Source organism: Aotus nancymaae, unplaced genomic scaffold (genome assembly GCF_030222135.1).
Source record: "Aotus nancymaae isolate 86718 unplaced genomic scaffold, 86718_ANA_hifiasm-v0.15.2.pri h1tg000014l, whole genome shotgun sequence".
NCBI lineage: Eukaryota > Metazoa > Chordata > Mammalia > Primates > Aotidae > Aotus > Aotus nancymaae.
Genome location: NW_026988425.1, coordinates 54,689,415 through 54,709,791, shown reverse-complemented (window position 1 = coordinate 54,709,791; position 20,377 = coordinate 54,689,415). Strand labels below are relative to the sequence as shown.

Sequence of the window (20,377 nt, the reverse complement as noted above, 5' to 3'; positions counted from 1 at the left end):
AAATTGATGATTTGTGATTAGCAGATATGGTTCATATTACCTGGGCAAGTAATACATTCTAATGATACCAAGTATATATATTATTTCTTGAGCTATATAGAATTGAATTAAAATCTTCTTTTTATTTTTATTTTTCCTGCAGAAGAACTTCCTCATTGGGTGCTGTCAGCTATGAAGTGTTTGGCAAATTGTAAGTACTAATTATCTGCCAGTTTTGTGAAATTAACAGAAATTAGTTCCCTAAATTAGAAAATATTTCTGCTCAATGGCCTGAACATTGATTTGACACCTGTGAGACTGGCAGTTAATTATTTTGGGACTACTGTGCTTTTAGTGATAAATTTGTGACTTAGTGAAAGGACTGAATTCTAGAACAGTTCTGAAGGAATTTAGTACTTCTACTTTCTAGTAGATTTACTCACACTATAGATAACATCCACACTAGTTCTAATTGCTTCATCACAGGATGAAGGATGGTTTGGAAAGAGAACAACCTGCATGCAGAGAAACGAGAAAGACTGTTGCAGTAATTTGGATGTTAGATGAGAAGGCTTGGATTAGGGTGGACCCTGTGAGGATTTTTATAGGTATGTGAAATCCATTTCATAGGCACGTGATTTCCATATCATTGAATATCATAGGCACTGTGAAGGCCTATGGATATCAATGTTGTTATAATATCTCAGAAACACTGCCGTTCTTCCGGGAATTTTCAGAAGGCTTAATCCAAAGAAGGGATTCTAATGATTAATGGTTTAACCCAAACAAGTAATTTTGATGGAAAGAGTTCTAATTATTTTGGCTGACTGATAACAGTGATATTTGATCTAGAGGGCCTTTTGAGTCTCACAGATACCACAAGGTAATAGTAGTTTATTTTCTTTTCTTTTGCACAGGATTAGCATTACAGATATAGGTGTAAATTCCCTTTAAATTTGTGAATTTGTAGACCGTAAAATATGGGTTTAAATGGAATCAGTTTTGTTTGATTATAGAATGAAACTAAAATAACTATTCAGCTTAATGTGGGGAATCTTAGTGGTAATATATGGAACATGATCCTATGATTTTGAATAGCCTTTTGAAGATGAATGCTATTCATTCATTCTGTACTGTCCTTCTGTATATGAATAGTAACATTAGTTTATGTGAAGCCCAAGGTTCTCTGGATTTAATTGTTAAGATTTTCACTGGTTTTTGGTTAAAATTTTGGAACCTCTGTGATGCAGAATACTATGATCTTAGCTTGGGGAAGTGCTCTTTATTTTTCCTGCTCAGGCATTTGAAGTAAATGAAATTTGAGTTACATCTTTGTCTAGGGTTGGCAATGATGTGATAGTGTAAATGGGAAGTTAAATTTCCCGTTTCTAAACTGGTAAACCAAGGATTTAGAAGTTGATCAGCTAGGAATGAACATTAGGAAGCTAGTATAACCAATCTAGCCTGCAATATGTTGTAAAGTATATAGTAATTTGTTTATGATGTTGAAGTTTCAATGATGACTGCAATGTAGTAAAGAGCATAATTTTCCCTCAAGCAATATGTGCACCTTAAGCCAAAAACCTTCTGCAGAAAGATTAGAATAACTGGAATTTCTTATCAATGGAGAGGAAAAATGTGAGGGATAAATTACTAAAGATCTTCATGTATGTGAGGTGGCATGATACTAGGTAGCAAGTGCTGGGAAGAAGGAACGTGTCTTACGTGTATCAAGCACAATGCTTTATGAGTGGTTGGCATATCTGTAAAGATGTTTATTTATGTGTCAAACAAATAAAGTTGGCCAAAGGGCAAGATTAACCTTTTGAATAACTTATAAAGTTATTATGTTTTCTGAAATTGCTCTTGATCCTCAAAATATACTTTGAGTTCACCAAAGTCAGACCTGTTTCTTGTCCTTCCTATCCTTAATAAGTCCAGATTCCTGTTACAGTCATCTAAAAGGGAACAGAAAGGGTAGGTTGATTGTATGGTATTTTGAAGACCTATTGCCTCCTATTTTGTTCATGTGCTGCTCACCTCTTTCCTTTCAGGACCATTTGTGTTTATTGTCACACCTGTGTGCACGTGGGCCTGTTTACGTTCATTGTTGGTCAGCCTCAATGTTGGTTACATAAATGTAAAACCAGGTTAACTGTGTTTTTCTTTTTTGTGCATGTTCAGGATTCAATAAAAAATAGATTCAAAAAAGTCAAAGGATTTATTTTACAGAATCTGTCAGGAATAACATTTATTTAAAAAAATTAAAAATATTCTTAAAATATTCTTAAAGTTCAAGATGACTGAGAAAGAAAAGATCATAAAAATATGGCTTCCTCTCATAGGGTTCACTGTGCACTGTTTTTAAAAAAAATTTTTTTAAAATTTTACGTATTTTTAAGAAGGATGATGAGATGCTCACAAAAGGGTACAACTGCTTAGAATGAACCACCTACTTATCCTGGCAGGGAGTAATTCTAGGCAATGTGTATTACTTGTTGAGACATATCAACCTAATTATTTTAATTTATTAAGCTTGGGATATGTCAGAGGAGGAGGCAAGCAAAATGGCAGCTACCTTTGCTGTTGGATTTGTATGGTACCACGTGCTTTTCACAGTTTTCATTATTTTAACCAATCAACTTATTTTATAAGAAGAGACCAGAATTTTGAAAGGTAAGAGAGTCTTTAAGGAGGCCAAAAAAGCCATTTGATCATGTTGCAGTAACCTCGAAATGTAGGCCCCAAATGCTTTACTGTCCTTTTTAGCTTGATCCTCTTTCTTTAGTTACAGAGATTCTGTAAGAAAAATTTGTTTCAATTTATCTTGGCTACTGCTTTTGCTCCTCTGGGGATAGAGGTCTATTTGGGTTCAGTTTTTTAGTCTTCTGCTGGACCAGAACTAGCCAATGCAGATGTGGTCCTTTCTTCCACGCTGTAATGGAAATAGAGAAGGCTGGCTACATTGTTCCTCATGGGACCACTTGCTATTTTCCTCGAGGTGCAAGCAGCTCCAGTTCATCTCTCAACTTGGCAGGTGTAAATCTGTGGTCTGTGGATGGATTGCCGGGGCAGTCGTTGCCAACTCTGTAGAGAGCATTTCTTGTTCCTCTTTGGGCCAGACACAAGTGGATGTTTTTTTTTGCTTGTTGCTGGAGTAGGATATGGTTGGGACCAGGCTGTTTCAGGGTTTCAGTGATTGCTTCAACTTTGCAGTATGACTTTGCTTGATAAACAGTCTTTTGATGGTTGGTCAGAGATCAAATAGAGTGTTTATTATCAGAATGAATTTAGACAAAATATAAAATCCCCTTTTAAGAATTTCTTTTTTAAAGTTTAAATATTTGTTAATCTGAAGTACAGGCAGAAATTGATTATTTCACTCAACTCTATGACTGTAAGATTTTATAATATAGCAATGATGAAATAATTAAAAGCTTTAAAAATTGCTTTGTAACTTGTCTGTTACATATGTGAGCTAATTGTAATCTTAGTCAATTATATTAAGACTAGGATAATATTGAATATTTCAAAGAAAATTATCATTGTTTACATTTAATAAAAATGCCTTTCAGAAGAATGTTTTTTTTTTTTTTTTTTTTTTTTTTTTTTTTTTTTTGAGACGTAGTCTCGCTCTTGTTACCCAGGCTGGAGTGCAATGGCACGATCTCGGCTCACCGCAACCTCCACCTCCTGGGTTCAGGCAATTCTCCTGCCTCAGCCTCCTGAGTAGCTGGGATTACAGGCACGCGCCACCGTGCCCAGCTAATTTTTTTGTATTAATAGAGACGGGGTTTCACAATGTTGACCAGGATGGTCTCGATCTCTCGACCTCGTGATCCACCCGCCTCGGCCTCCCAAAGTGCTGGGATTACAGGCTTGAGCCACCGCGCCCGGCCCCAAGAATGTTTTTTATGAAAGGTTTCTTTTAAAATGGAACTTAGCCAGTGATTTTCTTCATTGTTTCATAATAGATTTCAATTTAGACACAAAGCATATTTGTGTAAGCAAAATGTAAATATCTATTTAATTAATATCAATGTGGAATGCCTATTTAATTAATGTCAATTTTCACCATAAAAACTTTTCTGTATATGTCAAATATTTGAATATCTGTACACGCCACACATATTCACAGAGAATAATACTTAGATGTAATTACTCCATTAATGTTTCTTTTTCACTCTTTTTCAAAATAGGGCCCAACAGTTGTGATTTGAAGCAGCCTATGTACTTGGGATTTGAAAAAGATGTCTTTAAAACCATAGCTGATTACTATGGTCACTTGAAAGAGCCTCTGCTAACATTTCATCTTTTTGATGCTTTTGTCAGTGTACTGGGTAAGTTGGAATATAATGAACATCTATCTGCATCACTGATATTGAATCATTTCATTTTTCACTATCTTGAGACTTCCATTAGCCAAAGCTCATACCATTTTAAAAATAAAAGCTGATAGGGTATTTGGTATAGCTAGAGTCTTGCTCTGTTGCTCTGTAAAGAAGTAAAAGAAAGTGGTTAAACTCTATTATGAAACTCAAAGCAAAGAGTTTTTGTTTCTTAAGAAAGAATATAATATGTTGCATGTCCTTTTTATTCAAAGGAGTATAACATTATTGGCCGAGGAGAATGTAAGTTTGACATTTACTTACATTATTCTATTATTCTGGCTATGACTTCATGAATAGTCAAGTATGGAAGGTGTATTTTCATTTAGAAATCGAATTTCTTTTTATAGAAGAAACAGATTTTTGTAGGACTTTATAATTTGAGACATATAAAATAAATATACTAACTTTATCATTCATTAAAACTTGTAGCTATTCCTTATATAGATTTATACTTTAGAATTTACACTGTGAAAGGAACATGGTAGAAAGGAAAAAAAATCAACATTATTTTTACAGATCTTTCTGATATTTCTTCCTGGAAATCAGACTTTCTTGCTCTTATAATTGTTCAATAAGTATTATTGTTTTCTTGTCAGAAGTTTTGCTTTAAGGACCAAATTATTGTGTGGGTGTCATACTCTGTTAGGTAAAGTTGTAGGAATTAGTATACTTTTGTTTTTGAATGTTGTTGGGTTTACCCTTTCACTTCTTTTCCGTTGCTTACTCTTCTTCCTCCTCCTTCTCTATGTCTTTCTTTCATTTTGGAAACTATAGATGCTGCCATTGTATCATAACAAAATATCAGCAATATATGAATAAGTTACTTGATCTCATGAGAAATACTTTGGATTTTAAGCTTTTGTAGATTTTCTGATAATAACAAAATCCAACAATTATCAGTCATGTAAATTAAGAGTCAGTGTTTTCAGACAGAACAATATTGGAACAAATTAAAGGATTAGGCCTATTACTGGGTTTTGAGACTACTGCATCTTTTTGGTATTTTGATTCCAATTAAGGAGAATTGGGGGCTCATGGACTTGTGAGCATCATGCATAATGATGCATATTTGCTGTTGCTTAGTATGCTTATGAACTAATTGGGTAGATTCTTATTATAGCTACTGTATTAGTCTGTTCTTGAATTACTATAAAGAAATACCTGAGACTGGATAATGTGTAAAGAAAAGAAATTTAATTGGCTCATGGTTCTGCAGGCTGTTCAAGAAGAATGACAGTATGTGCTTCTGGGGAGGCCTCAGGGAGCTTTTACTCATCGCAGAAGTCAAAATGGGAGCAGGTGTCTTACATGGCAGAAATAGGACCAAAAGGATTAGGAAGGTGCTACACACTTTAAAATAACTAGCTCTCACAATTGCAGCAATGTCACCAAGGGGGATGGTGCTAAGCCATTAGAAACTGCCCCCATGATCCAGTCACCTCCCACCAGCCCCACCTTGAACACTGGGGATTACCTTTCAACATGAGATTTGGGCGGGAAAGCAGATCCAAACCATACCAGTCACTTACTGCCTTTATGCCAACTGGTAAAATAAGAGTTCTAAAGATTGTATTAAAAATAACTTCTTAGATTTCCTTCTCATTTTCTATTTTTATAACATTCTGTAGTAAAATTATCTGTTTTGGAAACTTCTAAAAAACAAATTCCAATTCGTATCAGTTATATTTATGATGTCACTGCTCTATTCTGTCACAATTGTTCATTTTGATCTCAGCTAAGAATGGAAGCTGACTGTTGAAAGCTAACTAAATTGGGAGAGAGATCCAAGATGGCTGATCACTAGCAGCTCGGGCTCATAGTTACCAGTGAAAGCGCAGAGAACGAGAGGACGCCACACTTTCAGACGAATATTTGTTGCTCACGGTTCAGGAGATTCCCAGCAGAGGAGCCCCACGTGTCGCCAGAGCGACTCTTGTGGCCGGTGCGGCAGTTTAGCTGGCGCCTTAGCGCGCCAGTTTTTGGTGCAGAGTCCAGAGATTCCCGGGCAGAAAAGCACCATCCATCTTAACACCGCTGATTTGGCCGGCGCAGTGGATTGCTCAGACTTCGGCACTGGGAATCAACAAGTTGGACGTCTGCTCAGAGACCTAGTTAGAAAGTCGGTAATTACAAAGACAACAGACAGATAAATATATAATGAAGGGAAGAAATCAGCATAAAAAGGCAGAGAATACTCAAAATCAGAATGCCTCTCCTTCCACAGGGGATCGTAATTCCTCATCAGTAACGGAACAAGGCTTAATAGATTACGAGTGTGTTCCAATAATAGAAGCAGGTTTCAAAACGTGGGTGATAAGAAACTTCTGTGAATTAAAAGAACTTGTTCTAACCCAATGCAAAGAAACTAAGAACCTTGAAAAAAGGTTTGACGAAATGTTAACGAGAATGGACAATTTAGAGAGGAATATAAGTGAATTGATGGAGCTGAAAAACACAACACAAGAACTTCGCGAAGCATGCACAAGTTTAAACAGTCGAATTGATCAAGTAGAAGAAAGGATATCAGAAGTCGAGAACCAGCTCAGTGAAATGAAATGAGAAGACAAGATTGGAGAAAAAAGGATGAAAAGGAATGAGCAAAGTCTCCAGGAAATATGGGACTATGTGAAAAGACCTAATTTACGTTTGATAGGTGTACCTGAATGTGATGAAGAGAATGAATCCAAGTTGGAAAATACTCTTCAGGATATCATTCAGGAAAACTTTCCCAACCTGGCAAGGCAGGGTAATATTCAACTCCAGGTAATACACAGAACACCACAAAGATATTCTTCAAGAAGACCAACCCCAAGGCACATAATTGCCAGATTTATTAGGGTTGAAATGAAGGAGAAAATACTAACAGCAGCCAGAGAGAAAGGTCAGGTTACCCATAAAGGGAAACCTATCAGACTTACAGCAGATCTCTCAGCAGAAACCCTACAAGCCAGAAAAGAGTGGGGACCAATATTTAACATCCTTAAAGAAAAGAACTTTCAACCCAGAATTTCATATCCAGCCGAACTAAGCTTTATAATCGAAGGAAAAATTAAATCCTTTGCGAACAAACAAGTACTTAGAGAGTTCACCACCACCAAGCCTGCTTTACAAGAGCTGAAAGAAGCACTATACATATAAAGGAACAACCAATATCAGCCTTTCCAAAAATATATCAAAAAGAAAAGAACATTAACACAACGAAAAATTTACACTAACTAATGGGCAAAACAGCCAGCTAGCATCAAATGCCAGTATTAAAGTTATATATATTTTAATCGGATAAAAAGCCAAAACCTATTGGTATGCTGCATCCAGACCCATCTCACATGCAACGATACACAAAGACTCAAAACACAGAGAAGGAGGAAGATTTATCAACCAATCAGAGACTAAAAATAAACAAGTAAATAAAAAGCAGGAGATGCAATTCTTGCCTCTGATAAAGTAGACTTTAAAGCAACAAAGAGCAAAAGAGGCAAAGAAGGACATTACATAATGGTAAAAGGATCAATGTAACAAGAAGAGCTAATGATTTTATAGATCAACGAGACAGAAAATTAACAAAGACATCCAGGACTTGAACTCAGACCCGGAACAAGTAAACTTAATAAACATTTATAGAACTCTCCACTTCAAATACATAAAACATACATTACCACCTCACACTTATTCCATAAGTGACTACATAATTGGAAGTAAATCACTCCTCAGTAATCGCATAGCACTTCATAGGTTTAAATGAAATATTGATTGGCTGCTCGTTTGTTATTTTCTTCCCTTATTCCTTCCTGTTTACATCAAGTATAATTATTGGTATAAAAGAGGTTTTCAATACCCATTACTAAACTGCATTCTAGCCTGGGCAAGAAAGCAATACTCCCATTCTCTCTCTCTCTTTCTCTTCCTTTTTCCTCCTCTTCTTTATTCTTTTTCTTTATTCTTTCTCTTTCTTTCTTTCTTTAAAAAAAAAAAATGAAAGCTAACTAAATTGGTATCAGAGTCAACTGCCCTCTAATGTATCATCATTAGAAGCTTTAAGGTGGAATAATGATGGGCAGATTGGGGGAATTTATTGCCCTTAGGTATTAGCAGGAATAGACTAATGCATGTGGGTGGTAATACATTAACCTTGCCTCATGCAGTCCTGTTCAAGTGAATATATTTGAGATAACCTACATCAAAAACTATTTTCTTAGATCCTTAGGTAATAGAAGAAGAAAGCAGAAAGCCTTCTAGATACAGAAGACCATAGTTTGTTTATGTTTGACAAAGATTATCTAACATAGCAATCCTGTTAGAGTATGTGGGGAAAGGTAAATATCTAGATATGTAGGTTGGATCCCAGTGGGGTTGACCCATCCTCTAAACCTTTTACTTACTTTGATTGGAATAGGATGTCAGTAAAGCATTTTAAAGTAAATAATAAGTCTACTTTGTGTAGAAGCTAAAAATTCTACAGCATTTTCAATGGAAGTGATGTTCAGTTTTGTTAATGAACTTCTTTTGAGGTTTCTTCCTTTGATTGTGGCATGGTTGGGCTTGGTGACAAAGCTGTGTGAGAGCAGTTAGTCATCACTGATACATGAGACAGGACGTCTAAAGGTTTTTTAAAAAAATACTTCATAGTTTTTGGAGATGTAAGACTTGTTACTTATAATAAAAAAATTATTTAATTTGGCTCAGCTATTTGACATACCAGTTTGACTCCATTGTAATTGATCTTCATTTCCAAAATAGCAATTCCTTGTAGTAAGATCAGAGCTCGGCTGACTCTTGAATGGGGTGATTGTGATAGAGGAGCATTCTTTACTCACATTCCACACCTAACATAGAGTCCGTTGAGATGTGTAGCATGCAATAATTTGGCATATTGAGGAAAAGAGGGAAGCATATAGGAAGCAGAAAAGGCCAGAAGAGCAGGGTAGGCGGTTGTGGAAAATTGAGGGACTTGTAGGTTGTATAATCTGAGAGCCCACACTATTCATCTGTGGACCAAATATGGTCCACATAAATTCACCATGAATATATCTGATTTGACCTGTGTTTTTAAAAAGAGAATTTAATTAAATTGCCAGTTTTTAAGAAATAGGAGATTCACATAAGAATTCATATTTCTGGCTTTTTAAGAAAAATTAGAAGATCTGGCAGCCCTGGGCTTGAATTTTTGGTGGCACAAACTGCTGCAGCTGCATAGTGAGTGCTTCCGCTAGAAGCAGCAAGTGTTTAAGGGGCATGAACTTTGATTTGCCAAATCTCTAATACTCCTCATTGCTTCTCAGACTCTGAAGCCAAGTTCATTTGATTCTCTTCACTTATTTATTTCATTTGACTTTGTCCATAGGCAGCTGAGCTTGCAACTCCTGGTTTATTTGCTAGGAGGCTGGAATACTGAGATAATAGCTCTTTGTTGTTCTCTTTCTCCGAAATGTTAAATATAGAAAATGCCATAGACATTCACTAGATTGATCATGCACTAGATCATTTAACTCAGTAGGTTGAGATCTTCCCCTGTGATTTTTAACCTAGAAATATCTATAAGGTTAGGTTTTCCATTCATTGGATCTTTTGTCTAGTTTAAGGAGACCCTCTGGATCTGTGAAATCTTTGCCTTATTACCACTCTGCCCTTATGTTCTTCAAGTTATGTCAGGGTCCCTATCCCATGGTAATTCTTAAGGGAAAACAATTCTGTTTTTTTTTTCAGAGAGTGCCTAGTTTATATGCTTAGCCACATGGAGGGCTCTTGCCCATGTTAATCCAAAGTTCTTGCTGATGGTGCTCTCAGAGCCCAGGGCTTATGGCCAGAGCTTTTTGATTTTTTTGTTTGTTTGTTTTTGTTTTTGATTTTTGAGATGGAGTTTTGCTCTTGTTGCCCAGGCTGGAGTGCAATGGCATGATCTTGGCTCACTGCAACTTCTGCTTACCAGGTTCAAGCGATTCTTCTGCCTCAGCCTCCCAAGTAGCTGAGATTACAGGCATGCGCCACCATGCACGCCTGACTAATTTTGTATTGGCTGGAACTTTTAAAGAGACAGATGGGCCAAGGTAAGGATTTTGAATTACCTCAAAACATAACGATTGCTGCCTACCATGATTGTTGGAATAAAGTGGAGTTAGATACATATTAAAAGTGGAAATTTAGGGGAATACCTAGGTATTCCCTGGCTATAACTAAATTCACAAACTGTTTTTTAAGAGCATTGAGAATGATTTATTTTCAAGATTCATGACTGCAGATAATGTGTGGTCAGCAAGTGGTCACAAAGGAAATCCACTGTATATATCTGACTTGGAAGGAGAAAACACTGATAGGACAGTGAGTTTGTTCGCTTCCTCATTCAGACCATGTATGCCAGTACTTCTGTCTCCTTCTTGGCCCTTGCTTGGTCTCTAGGCAGATTAAATTCTTAGAAGGGTGCTGGTCACCCAGAGATTACAGATGTGCAAAAGTTGGCTTTTAAAGTTTACATCCCATAATTGGATTTTTCGCTGCTGCAAACTCTACTGCATGCCACTGCCTGCCATTTGCCCATGCCTGTCCTAGGTTGCCTTTTCTACATTTCCCTTTAAGTCCCTGTCTCACACACCCAACATTGGGCTTCTTCGGTTTGTGGGTGTAATTTGCCCTATACTAAAGGGGCACTATACTATTTATTTCTGAGGCATGATTTCAAATAAAATGGTATTTTATAGCCTTATTTGTGGGAAATTACTTTCAATTAGAATTCTGAGTAATTTGCACATAATGTTTATAACATGAAGGAAAAATGGCAGGCATTTTACTAACAAATAAAAGCCAAGCTCACAAGACTCTGCCAGAAATGAATTCCAAGAATACTTTCTTTATCATTTCTCCTTTCAGCTCACAAATATACAGGCTGGTGATTTAGCCTGGGCAGCTCTTCAGGTCTCAGCTGGGCTCACTCCCAGGACTGCAGGACAGCTGGCTGTTGGTTGGGGCCTCCTAGGTCTGGAGGTTGGCTGGGGTGACTCAGTTCTGCTCCACATATCTCCCTCCAGCAGGCCAGCCCTGGCATGTTCTCACTGTGAAGGCAGAGCTTCTATTGGAGTACTTGCCTCCAGCTACTTTTTTTTTCCAAGCCTCCAACATAGCCTTCCCAAGTCTACTTCACAGTTTCTCCGCAAGAATCCAGTCATTTTACATGGAGTAGAGAGACAGTCTTTCAGATCCTCTTCTTGGCCAGAGGAAGTTACCAGAGTAGGGAAGGGAATAAGAGGCAAGGAAGGCAGCAGTGCCAGCTCCTCTTGGTAAAGTGTGAACACTACTGGAAAGTACCTACCACAGAGTAGGCAGGAGAGCAATGTCAAGGGTGAGCAGTCCAGGCTCTAGAGATAAGTAGACATGGATTCCAGTCCGGGCTTCTCCACTCACTGTGGGCAAGTTATTATCCCCTAGCCTCAGATTCCTCAGAAAGGAAATGAGTTGATGCTATTAGTACTGCCTTAAGGCCATTGTAAAGGTCAGATACACACAAAGAGCTTAGCACAGCAACTGGCACACAACAGGCACTCAAGGAAATGATGATTGTGGTATACTTAGGTGACGACATAATGCAGGCTTTAAAAGGGATCCCCTGGCCCATGGCTTATACTGCTGGCATCAGGACAAGAACAGGGACAAACATTTCCCCTGACTTCTCTTCACTTTCAGAAGTCCACAGGCAACTTGCCTCAGTCTTCTGTCCCCATTATCACCACACTCACCTAAAATCCCATACCTGGGTGTTGTGTTATCCCCACAGCTGTGGAGCTCTCAGCTCCCTAGGCCAACTGGTTCCGTAGGGACCAAGCCTAGAGGTACCCCTGCTAGTTTGTCAGTGGTCCCTGGTGGCCAAATGTCCAAGGCCCTGGGCACTGAGTGCTCTGGAAGCCATGGACCCTTGAAGCAAGGCCTGTGCTGGGCACTGCAGGAGACAGAAGCCAGGTCGGGAGAGGCCACTGCTGTCCGGCTTTGGTCCTATGGGTCCAGCCGCACCCATGGCTCTTAGGCAGGAGCGGGAGGTTTCGGGCAAACTTCTTTGTGGCTGCTGGGCTTGATTTCGCAGAGGGAGCACTCTGGCCAGGTGGGTGGAAGCTCCAAGAGTTGGGGCAGAGTGGGACCAGGGCGCCTCTGCTCAGGCTCCAACTGAGGCAGGTGGCCTGGCTGGCTGCTTGCATCGCAGCAGCCTCTTTCCTCAGCATGCCTGTGGTGGTAGCATCAGTGATCCTGATACCTGGGATGATGCCTGGCAGCCAGTTAGGGGTGAGGAGTGGCTTCCAGGATGCAGGTGTGGAGCGCTCCAGCCAAATGTCACCATTGCCATGGCCCCATGTGCTCTGAGTGGCCTGGGCTGCCCCCATAGATGGCCTCTTAGTGCGCCTGGTGCCCCAGGCTCAGGCAGAGGGCGCAGTGCACAGGCACGCAATCTCATAGGGAATTAATGAAACAGCAACAAAAAAGACAAATTGTTCCACTGGTTCTTTATATAGGTTCTTTCCACAGCTTTGGAGAGTGAGGGTGTCTCCTCATCCTCATCAACACAGGACATCATTCATGTTGAATAGTTTTGACATTATGTACACCAGGAATGGGTTTAATGAATAGGGAGATTCCCAGGATAGCCAGGATGGTTACAAAAATGGCAAAGTTTAGATGGTGTGCTTCACATATTAATCTAGGACAGTCAGCAGCTACCAACCAGTTTTCTGTTTTATGGGTGAACTCTGTGATCCTATAAATAAGGCTGGTCACAAGTCCAGTGAGACCCTAGAGCCCCCTGCTGACTGACTCTTTTATAGTAGATGGCAAGGAGGAAAATAGCTATAATTGGAGGCCCAAGATAATGGGCAATTTATTCTATGTAATAGAAGAGTGACCCATTTGGCGATATCTGTGCAAATAGGACCCATATGATGCAAATGAGACTCATCTGGATGAGAAATAACCTAGAGAGTCCTCCTTATCACTATCCTTTCCAGAATCCACTTGCTGTCCCTGGCAGCTGATGATATATTGTCAGTGCCTTCTTCATTTTCAGATCTGGTTTCTGCATGGTCCTTCCAGGTAGCTGGAGAGTCCTCTCTATCACTTATACTCTCCAGAATCCACTCAGGGTCACATGAAGTCATTGACATGTGGGAACAATCTTCCTCATTTCTGTGAGAAGATCCTCAGGAGGAGCTGATGAGTCTTAGTTGTTACAGCTGCTCTCATAGATGATGTCCAGGGGCTAATCATATTCATTGATTCTTGAGGCTGCTATGGTCTTTCATGGGACCTTCTCCAATGCCCAGTAATGAGGAACCTGTTTTAATATTTCCTCAACAGGAAGGTTTTTGCTTGCTTTTGAGTCTACCAAGACCACAAATGAAGTCTCCTCCTCTGACCTGTCACCTGGAGGCTCCTCCACCAGGTCTTCAGTATGAGCTTCAGTGAATTTTTTCCCAGGGTGTATTCTGTTATGTGACTAGATGTGGATTTTTTTCACCCACTGCTTGGGGTGGGCAGCATATCTTCGGGACCACTAAAGACACATTCTCATATTCTCAAGGCAAAATGCTGAAGAAATTGTAAAACTGTTCCCACCGCAAAATGTTCTTTGTAAGTGGCTCATGTCTGATGCAGTCTTTTAACATTATCCACAATGAGGAGGTATTTCTGGAGGCTCACACCCTTTCAATAACAGAAGCACAGTATTCTGCTGGGTACAGATGTCTTCAGCAGTAGGAGTTCTTGTACTCATTTGTCTTCTGAGAGTGTTGTTGAAAATTTGAACATGCCTTTTTGGATCTCAAACTCAGTGAGCTGTGATCAGCTCCCAAATGCTCAAGAACCCATGGTTGCAGAGTTCCTGAGTAAGATGAGTGTACCTTCAGTCTGTGGCTGGTTTTTATTTGTGTCTGCAGAATTTCTTTCATGGCAACCAGAGTTTTGGAAACTTCTGTAGCCTTTTCTGCTTTTTTGTTTTGGTTTGGTTTGGTTTTTGGTTAGAAATACCTTTCATTTCCAGAACAGCAATGCTCTTCAGGGCTTGCACAGGTCATAAAAATTCATGGAATCATGTCGTTGCAGCAACATGGTGGACTATGTAAGAAAAATGCCCTGAAGAAGCAGTACAGAACCTCCCTCCTCAGCAGTCAGGGACAGGGACAGGAGCTGTTTTTTCCCAAGAACAGGTCCCCAAGTCATCCTAAAGCTGCATGGCACCCTCTCAGGCAGGTCCTGAGGAAGCCTACACAAGCTATGTATAAGTATATAGTGATCACCAAGATAATCCATAGAACTTTTGGGAAAGAAGTTTAAGACCTTTCTCCCACCATTTCAGCAGGATAAATTCCAACTGGATTAGAGAATGAAATGTTAATAATGCAAATAAATACATATTTATATCTGTATATAAAATAGAGTTGATATTTGAGTGGTAGGTAAAGGACTTTCTAAGCATAAACGTAAAAAAAGGCATAGAAATGCTATAGCAGTTTGAGAATCTTTATGCAGGAAAGGGCATCAATATGTGCATAGATGAATCTGTATTTAATTTTAAACAATTCCCAAAAGTGCCTGCGATTTTCTTTGAATTTCGCTGGAGAAATAGTTCCTCTTGTTATGTCTTTCTTTAGGCAAGATTTTTCACTAATTGATGCGTAGTCTGAATCCTGGCTAAATATAAACTTTTTCTTTTTTATACCTGTTCTTAGTGAAAATGAAACTGTGACTTTTTTTTTTTATTCCGTTGGTTGGTCAAAAACTACAATGAACTCTTCTAAGTTTCTTCTCTGGCTGAACAAACAGTGGTCCCATTGGCCTTTCTGGGAACTCTGGGCCCTCTCAAAAGCCTTTGTATTTCATTTCTTTTCAAAGCTCCCAAAAGGAATAGCTTGCTCTTGACATTGTACATGTCAGTGGAAAGATAAGGTCTACTTTGCAAAAATGAAACATTTGTGTTTCTAATGATTTGGAAATAGAAATCTGATGTAGTTATTGGATATTGGGAAAGAGGGTGACAAAAGTAAGTATCACCCAAAGCACTTAACAATTCTGATTAATTCTACTTAACCTCTAATAATGTAGTACATGATACATTTTCATTAATTTTGATTGTATTTGTGTATATCATAGGAACAGTTGGGTTTCCTTGAGTGATAAATTATTTATTCACTTATTCCACTTCAAGTCAGCTAAATAATTGTTTCCTTGGTTGAAAAATCTCACAGATTGATTGCAAAAGTTATTTGGTTGGATTGTTTATGCTCATTTATTTATTTATTCTTATTTCACCAATGAAAATATCACTAAGTTCCTTGGTTTGTTGACCTGATTATACCTACTTTGACAAATCACTCCCTTTCTGGACCCAGTTTTCTCATTAAGTGGCAGTGATACCTGTCATAATTAAAGATATGAAAACATGAAAGTTAAATTATTGGGTAATAATGTTCCTCCTATCTTTTTTTTTATCTTGAAAAAGATTTAAAAAAATTGGGATAGTGCATTAGTTAAGATGAAATAATCACATATTGATATCCAGCCAATTCTTCTCTCAAGTGATAGGAAAATTTTTATGTAAAACTACTTATGATAGACCTTAATGATCTATAATTAGAGAAAGAACTGTTATATCATTTGGATATGTGAGAAACAAGTTACCTTTGGGGCTACAGAGGCCCTTGCCCTTTTCTCAAAAGAAGGAAGAATCAGCATTTTGATGATGATGTTGAGATTGTAGAAATGATGAAGGTGAAAAAGTTATTCTAAGCTTATGTTTAGCAAAATGAAATGAACCCAAATAATAAAACAGTTACAACATTGAATCTCTTTGGTTAAAAAAAAAAAAAAGAATGCTAATATCCTTCTGAACTTCTTAAACCAGAACCTAAAAAAAAAGGAAACTTTTAAAAAATCAGTAATAGTTTATGATCTTGAAGCGCTTCAAAGTATTTGATGAAGATGTCACTTGAACTTATCTGTAGACCTTCTTGTGTATTTAAAAGCTGAGTTCTCTTGTAATAATTTTTTTCCTCCTGAATTCTGTAGTATACCTTTGTCAGTAAAAAACCTAACAGTTCAGATTTGGATAAATAAATGCAGTACTCATATCCAATTGAAAGGGAAATACAACATTATTTAATAAATATGTTACATATAAATATTAATAAATTTCTCTCTTATATGGTAGGTTAATAGAAGAGATTAAGCAGTGGCTTAGAAACATAAACAAATATAAACAAACTTTACAAAACTGAATAGATTAGCTGAGTGTTGAGGCACACACCTGTAGTTCCACCTCCTTGGAAGGCTGAAGCTGGAGGATCCCTTGAACCCAGCCCAGGCAACAAAGCAAGACCCTATCTCTTAAACAAAACAAAAATGATTGGAAGAAGACGTAGAAACTAGAAAAGAGAGCTTAAAAAAACAAAAGAAAACCTCACAGGAATTAAAGTAATTTTTTAAAAGTTGAGTTGTTCATTTATTGACTATGGGCATGACCACTCTAAAGTTAGAAATGATAAAATCAAGGCTTAGACGGAGAAACGCATGATGCTGTTTTTTAGAACCATGCTCAGAAAGATTTGGTGAGTTTGAAGAAACAAGTTCACTTCTGTTGTCCTCTTTTTTAGGAGTGAAAGAGAAAGGAAGGAAAGATTTATAAAGGCGTAAATCCCCTTTATTCCCTAGACCACAGAGGTATAGCAGAGAATTATTCCTGTAAACCTTGAAAACTGAAAGTGCAACATAGCTGCAGTTTGTGACTATGTATCACTGGTACAAAGGACTTAACTGATTAAAATACATCAATAAGTAATCTCTTGTTTGGTCATGCAGGAATGGTTAAAACCTCAGAGCCAATTAATGGCAAAACAATGACTTTACATCTGTAATATATATACATATATAACAGTCTTTTTTCATGGACTGTCTTAGTTCATCTCATTTTGAGGACATAGTTGTTGAATGATTTCTGTGTCTCTGTGACATTATATTAAGTATTCAAATACAGACTTAAAAAAGTAACTTCCTCTTGAGAGGCCAAGGTGGATGGATCACAAGGTCAAGAGATCGAGACCATCCTGGCCAACATGGTGAAACCCCATTTCTACTAAAAATACAAAAATTAGCTGGGCGTGGTGGTGCGTGCCTGTAGTCCCAGCTACTCAGGAGGCTGAGGCAGGAGAATGACTTGAACCCAGAAGGCAGAGGTTGCACACCACTGCACTCCAGCCTGATGACAGCAAGACTGCATCTCAAAAAAAAAAAAAAAAAAAAAAAAAAATTAACTTCCTCTTATGGCTATGATATTTTAATCTTCCTGGGACAGATCGTTCTCTATTATCTGTCGATCTCCTTGGTGCTTCCATGATACCCCCTTGACACACCTCTATTGTTGTCTTCATGTTGCTTTATGATGGCTTTTGTCTGTCTTCTTCACCAGACTGTGAGCTTCTTAAGAACATCTTTGTCTCGCTAAGTTTTGGATTCTCAGATCCTAACATATTCTTAGAACATTTTATGCTCTTTTCAAACATTTGTTGAATGAATACATTAATGATTCCCAAGGATATATTTCAAGTGGTGACCTGTCTCCTAAATTCCAGTACTGCTATCCTCATCTGCCTGTTGAATATTTCTACGAGCCAACTATCTATCACAAACCCAAACTGCTGCTCTGCTATAACAAATCAGCAGCCCCTTGTGGCTCCACTGTTTTTGAAGTAGGCTTCCTTAAAGCTGAAGATTCACAGTTTATTTGTTCATAATTGCTGTATTTTAGCACCCTATTTTAAAATGTGTTTTTGTTATGCAGATTTTATAAGGGTCAAATCATGGTCTTCAAACCGATTTAGAGAAATTGAAATCTCACAATGAATATCTCATGAGAAGAGAAGCATAATGAAGACTACAAAAAAGCAATGCATTTTAAAAGTAGCATATAGCTCTTGTGTGTGTATAGCGCAAGAGAGACTTAGAAGAGTGATGGTATCTCCCAGGTGTCACGCTTTTATTTTATATCCTTCAGTTATTGTGGCAATGTTGGAAACCATAGCGCTATCATTGACAGTTTTAGAGTTTTCATAGAACTATTCTTAGCCCACATTTGATCTTGCATTTCCTCAGACCTTTCACAATTTTCTTTTAAACAAATTTTTAAATTTTATAACAGTTTCCAGTTTATAAGAACAGCTGTAGTACAGTCCAAAGAAGTTTTTTTTTCTGAACCACTTGAAAGTAAATTGCTAATCAAATGTTCTACCACCTATAAATTCTTCTGTGTGTTTTTCCTACAAACTAGGTCACTCTCCTACAGGACCAACATACAAGCATAAAAATTAGGAAAGTAACACTGATTAATTACTATTAGATCCCATTCAAGTTTGCCAGTCATCCCAAGTTTCCTCAGTTTTGGTTTGTCTGATGTTTCCTCATGATTTGATTTAGATCTTGCATTTTTGGCAGGTTATAACAGACATAATGCTATGTTATTCTCTTTACCTCCCATCAGGTGGTACACAATCTTTTGTCCCATTATTGGTGATGTGCACTTTATCACTTGATAAGGTGATTGTATCTGTCAGGGTTGTCCACTATGTAGTTATACTTTTTCTTTTTATAATTAATTGTATTTTATGGGGTGATAACTTTGAAAAATGTATTAGTAACTTTTCCCACATTAAACGTTCAATTTACTTAGCAGTATGGACTCCTGACTTTGTATTTTATTCACTGGGTAATAATTCATTGCCTGATGCTCAAACTCTCTTAGATTTGGCCAACAGGAGGCCCCTCAACCTGGCTCCTATGTCCGTTTGCCACTTCCCCATCATTCTTGGACCACTTTCTTTTATTATTTTCTTACGGTCTCGCTCTATTGCCCAAGCTGGAATGCAGTGGTGCCATCATAGCCCACTGCCACCTCAAACCCTTGGGTGTAAGTGATCCTCCTGCCTCAGTTTCCTGAGTAGCTGGGATAACAGGCACTTGCCACTATAGCCGGCTAATTTTTAAATTTTTTGTAGAGAAGGCTCTTGCCACGTTGCCCTGGCTGGACTTGTATTCTTGGCTTCAAGCACTTCTCCTACCTTAACCTCTCAAATTACTGGGATTACAGGCTTAAGACACTGTGCCCAGCCATGTTTTTTTACATTTTGATACTTCAGGCTCATCTTGTACATGCTTTTTTTTTCTCTTGGAATTATTGTTTTGGGGTGTTGCTCATGGGAAGGACAAAATTCTCAAACAACACTAAAAAGTGACCCTGCAATTTGATTTTCAAACTTCCATTAATTGTAGTATTTATGGGGACAAATGTGGTTAAATTGGCAAAACAGTAATATAAGACATCTATGTGTCCACCACTCTGATTTGCATTGTTTCTGTGGCATCAGTGTGTTTACATCTAGAAGCAGAATTGTTACATTGTTTGGTATTTACTTCATTACTAGGTCTAGCAAATTGGTTTCCAGAGTAGGTGCAGCAATTTATACACCGTTAGTAGTATATTCCTATAAGTATTTATAAATTTTTGATTTCTTCAATTTTCTGGTCTGATGGATGTGAAAAAAAATCTTACTGCTGTTTATATGTAATGAGGATTTTTTCTTGGATGAAATACTTTTTCTATCCATTACTCAGTTTTTGGTGGGGAGGGCAGTTTCTTTTTTTGTCATTCTAAAAATATATTCTGGATATAATCTTTTGCACCCTAGTCTCAAAAATACTTTCTAGTCTATGGCTTATCTTTTTATATTAATGAAAATATAAAGAACTTCTGTATTTAAGTCAAATTTGTGTGTTTTATTTAAAAAAATCTGTATCATTCAGTCGCAAAGTGATTGTATACTTCCAATATTTTAGGTTTTTTTTTCTAGCTTTCTAATTTTGCTTAATTCATTTAGTTTATTTTAAAATTAACTTTATTGATACATAATTAATATATAATAATGTATAATTAATATACACTAATCTTATAATCTTAAGTACAGTTTAGTCAGTTTTAATAATATGTACTTTTG

The 20,377-nt window shown here is 37.6% G+C and overlaps 1 protein-coding gene across 2 annotated transcripts in view; it reads left to right on the top strand.

The window, feature by feature from the left end:
* DEPDC1B (DEP domain containing 1B) overlaps positions 1-20,377 on the top strand; it is a 131,720-nt gene that overhangs the window by 76,747 nt on the left and 34,596 nt on the right. For both annotated transcript variants that reach the window (XM_064376000.1, XM_064375999.1), the window contains exons 6-7: positions 143-190; positions 4,179-4,319. In XM_064376000.1, coding sequence (XP_064232070.1) covers positions 143-190; positions 4,179-4,319 — 189 coding nt within the window. The remainder of the gene's footprint in view (positions 1-142; positions 191-4,178; positions 4,320-20,377) is intronic.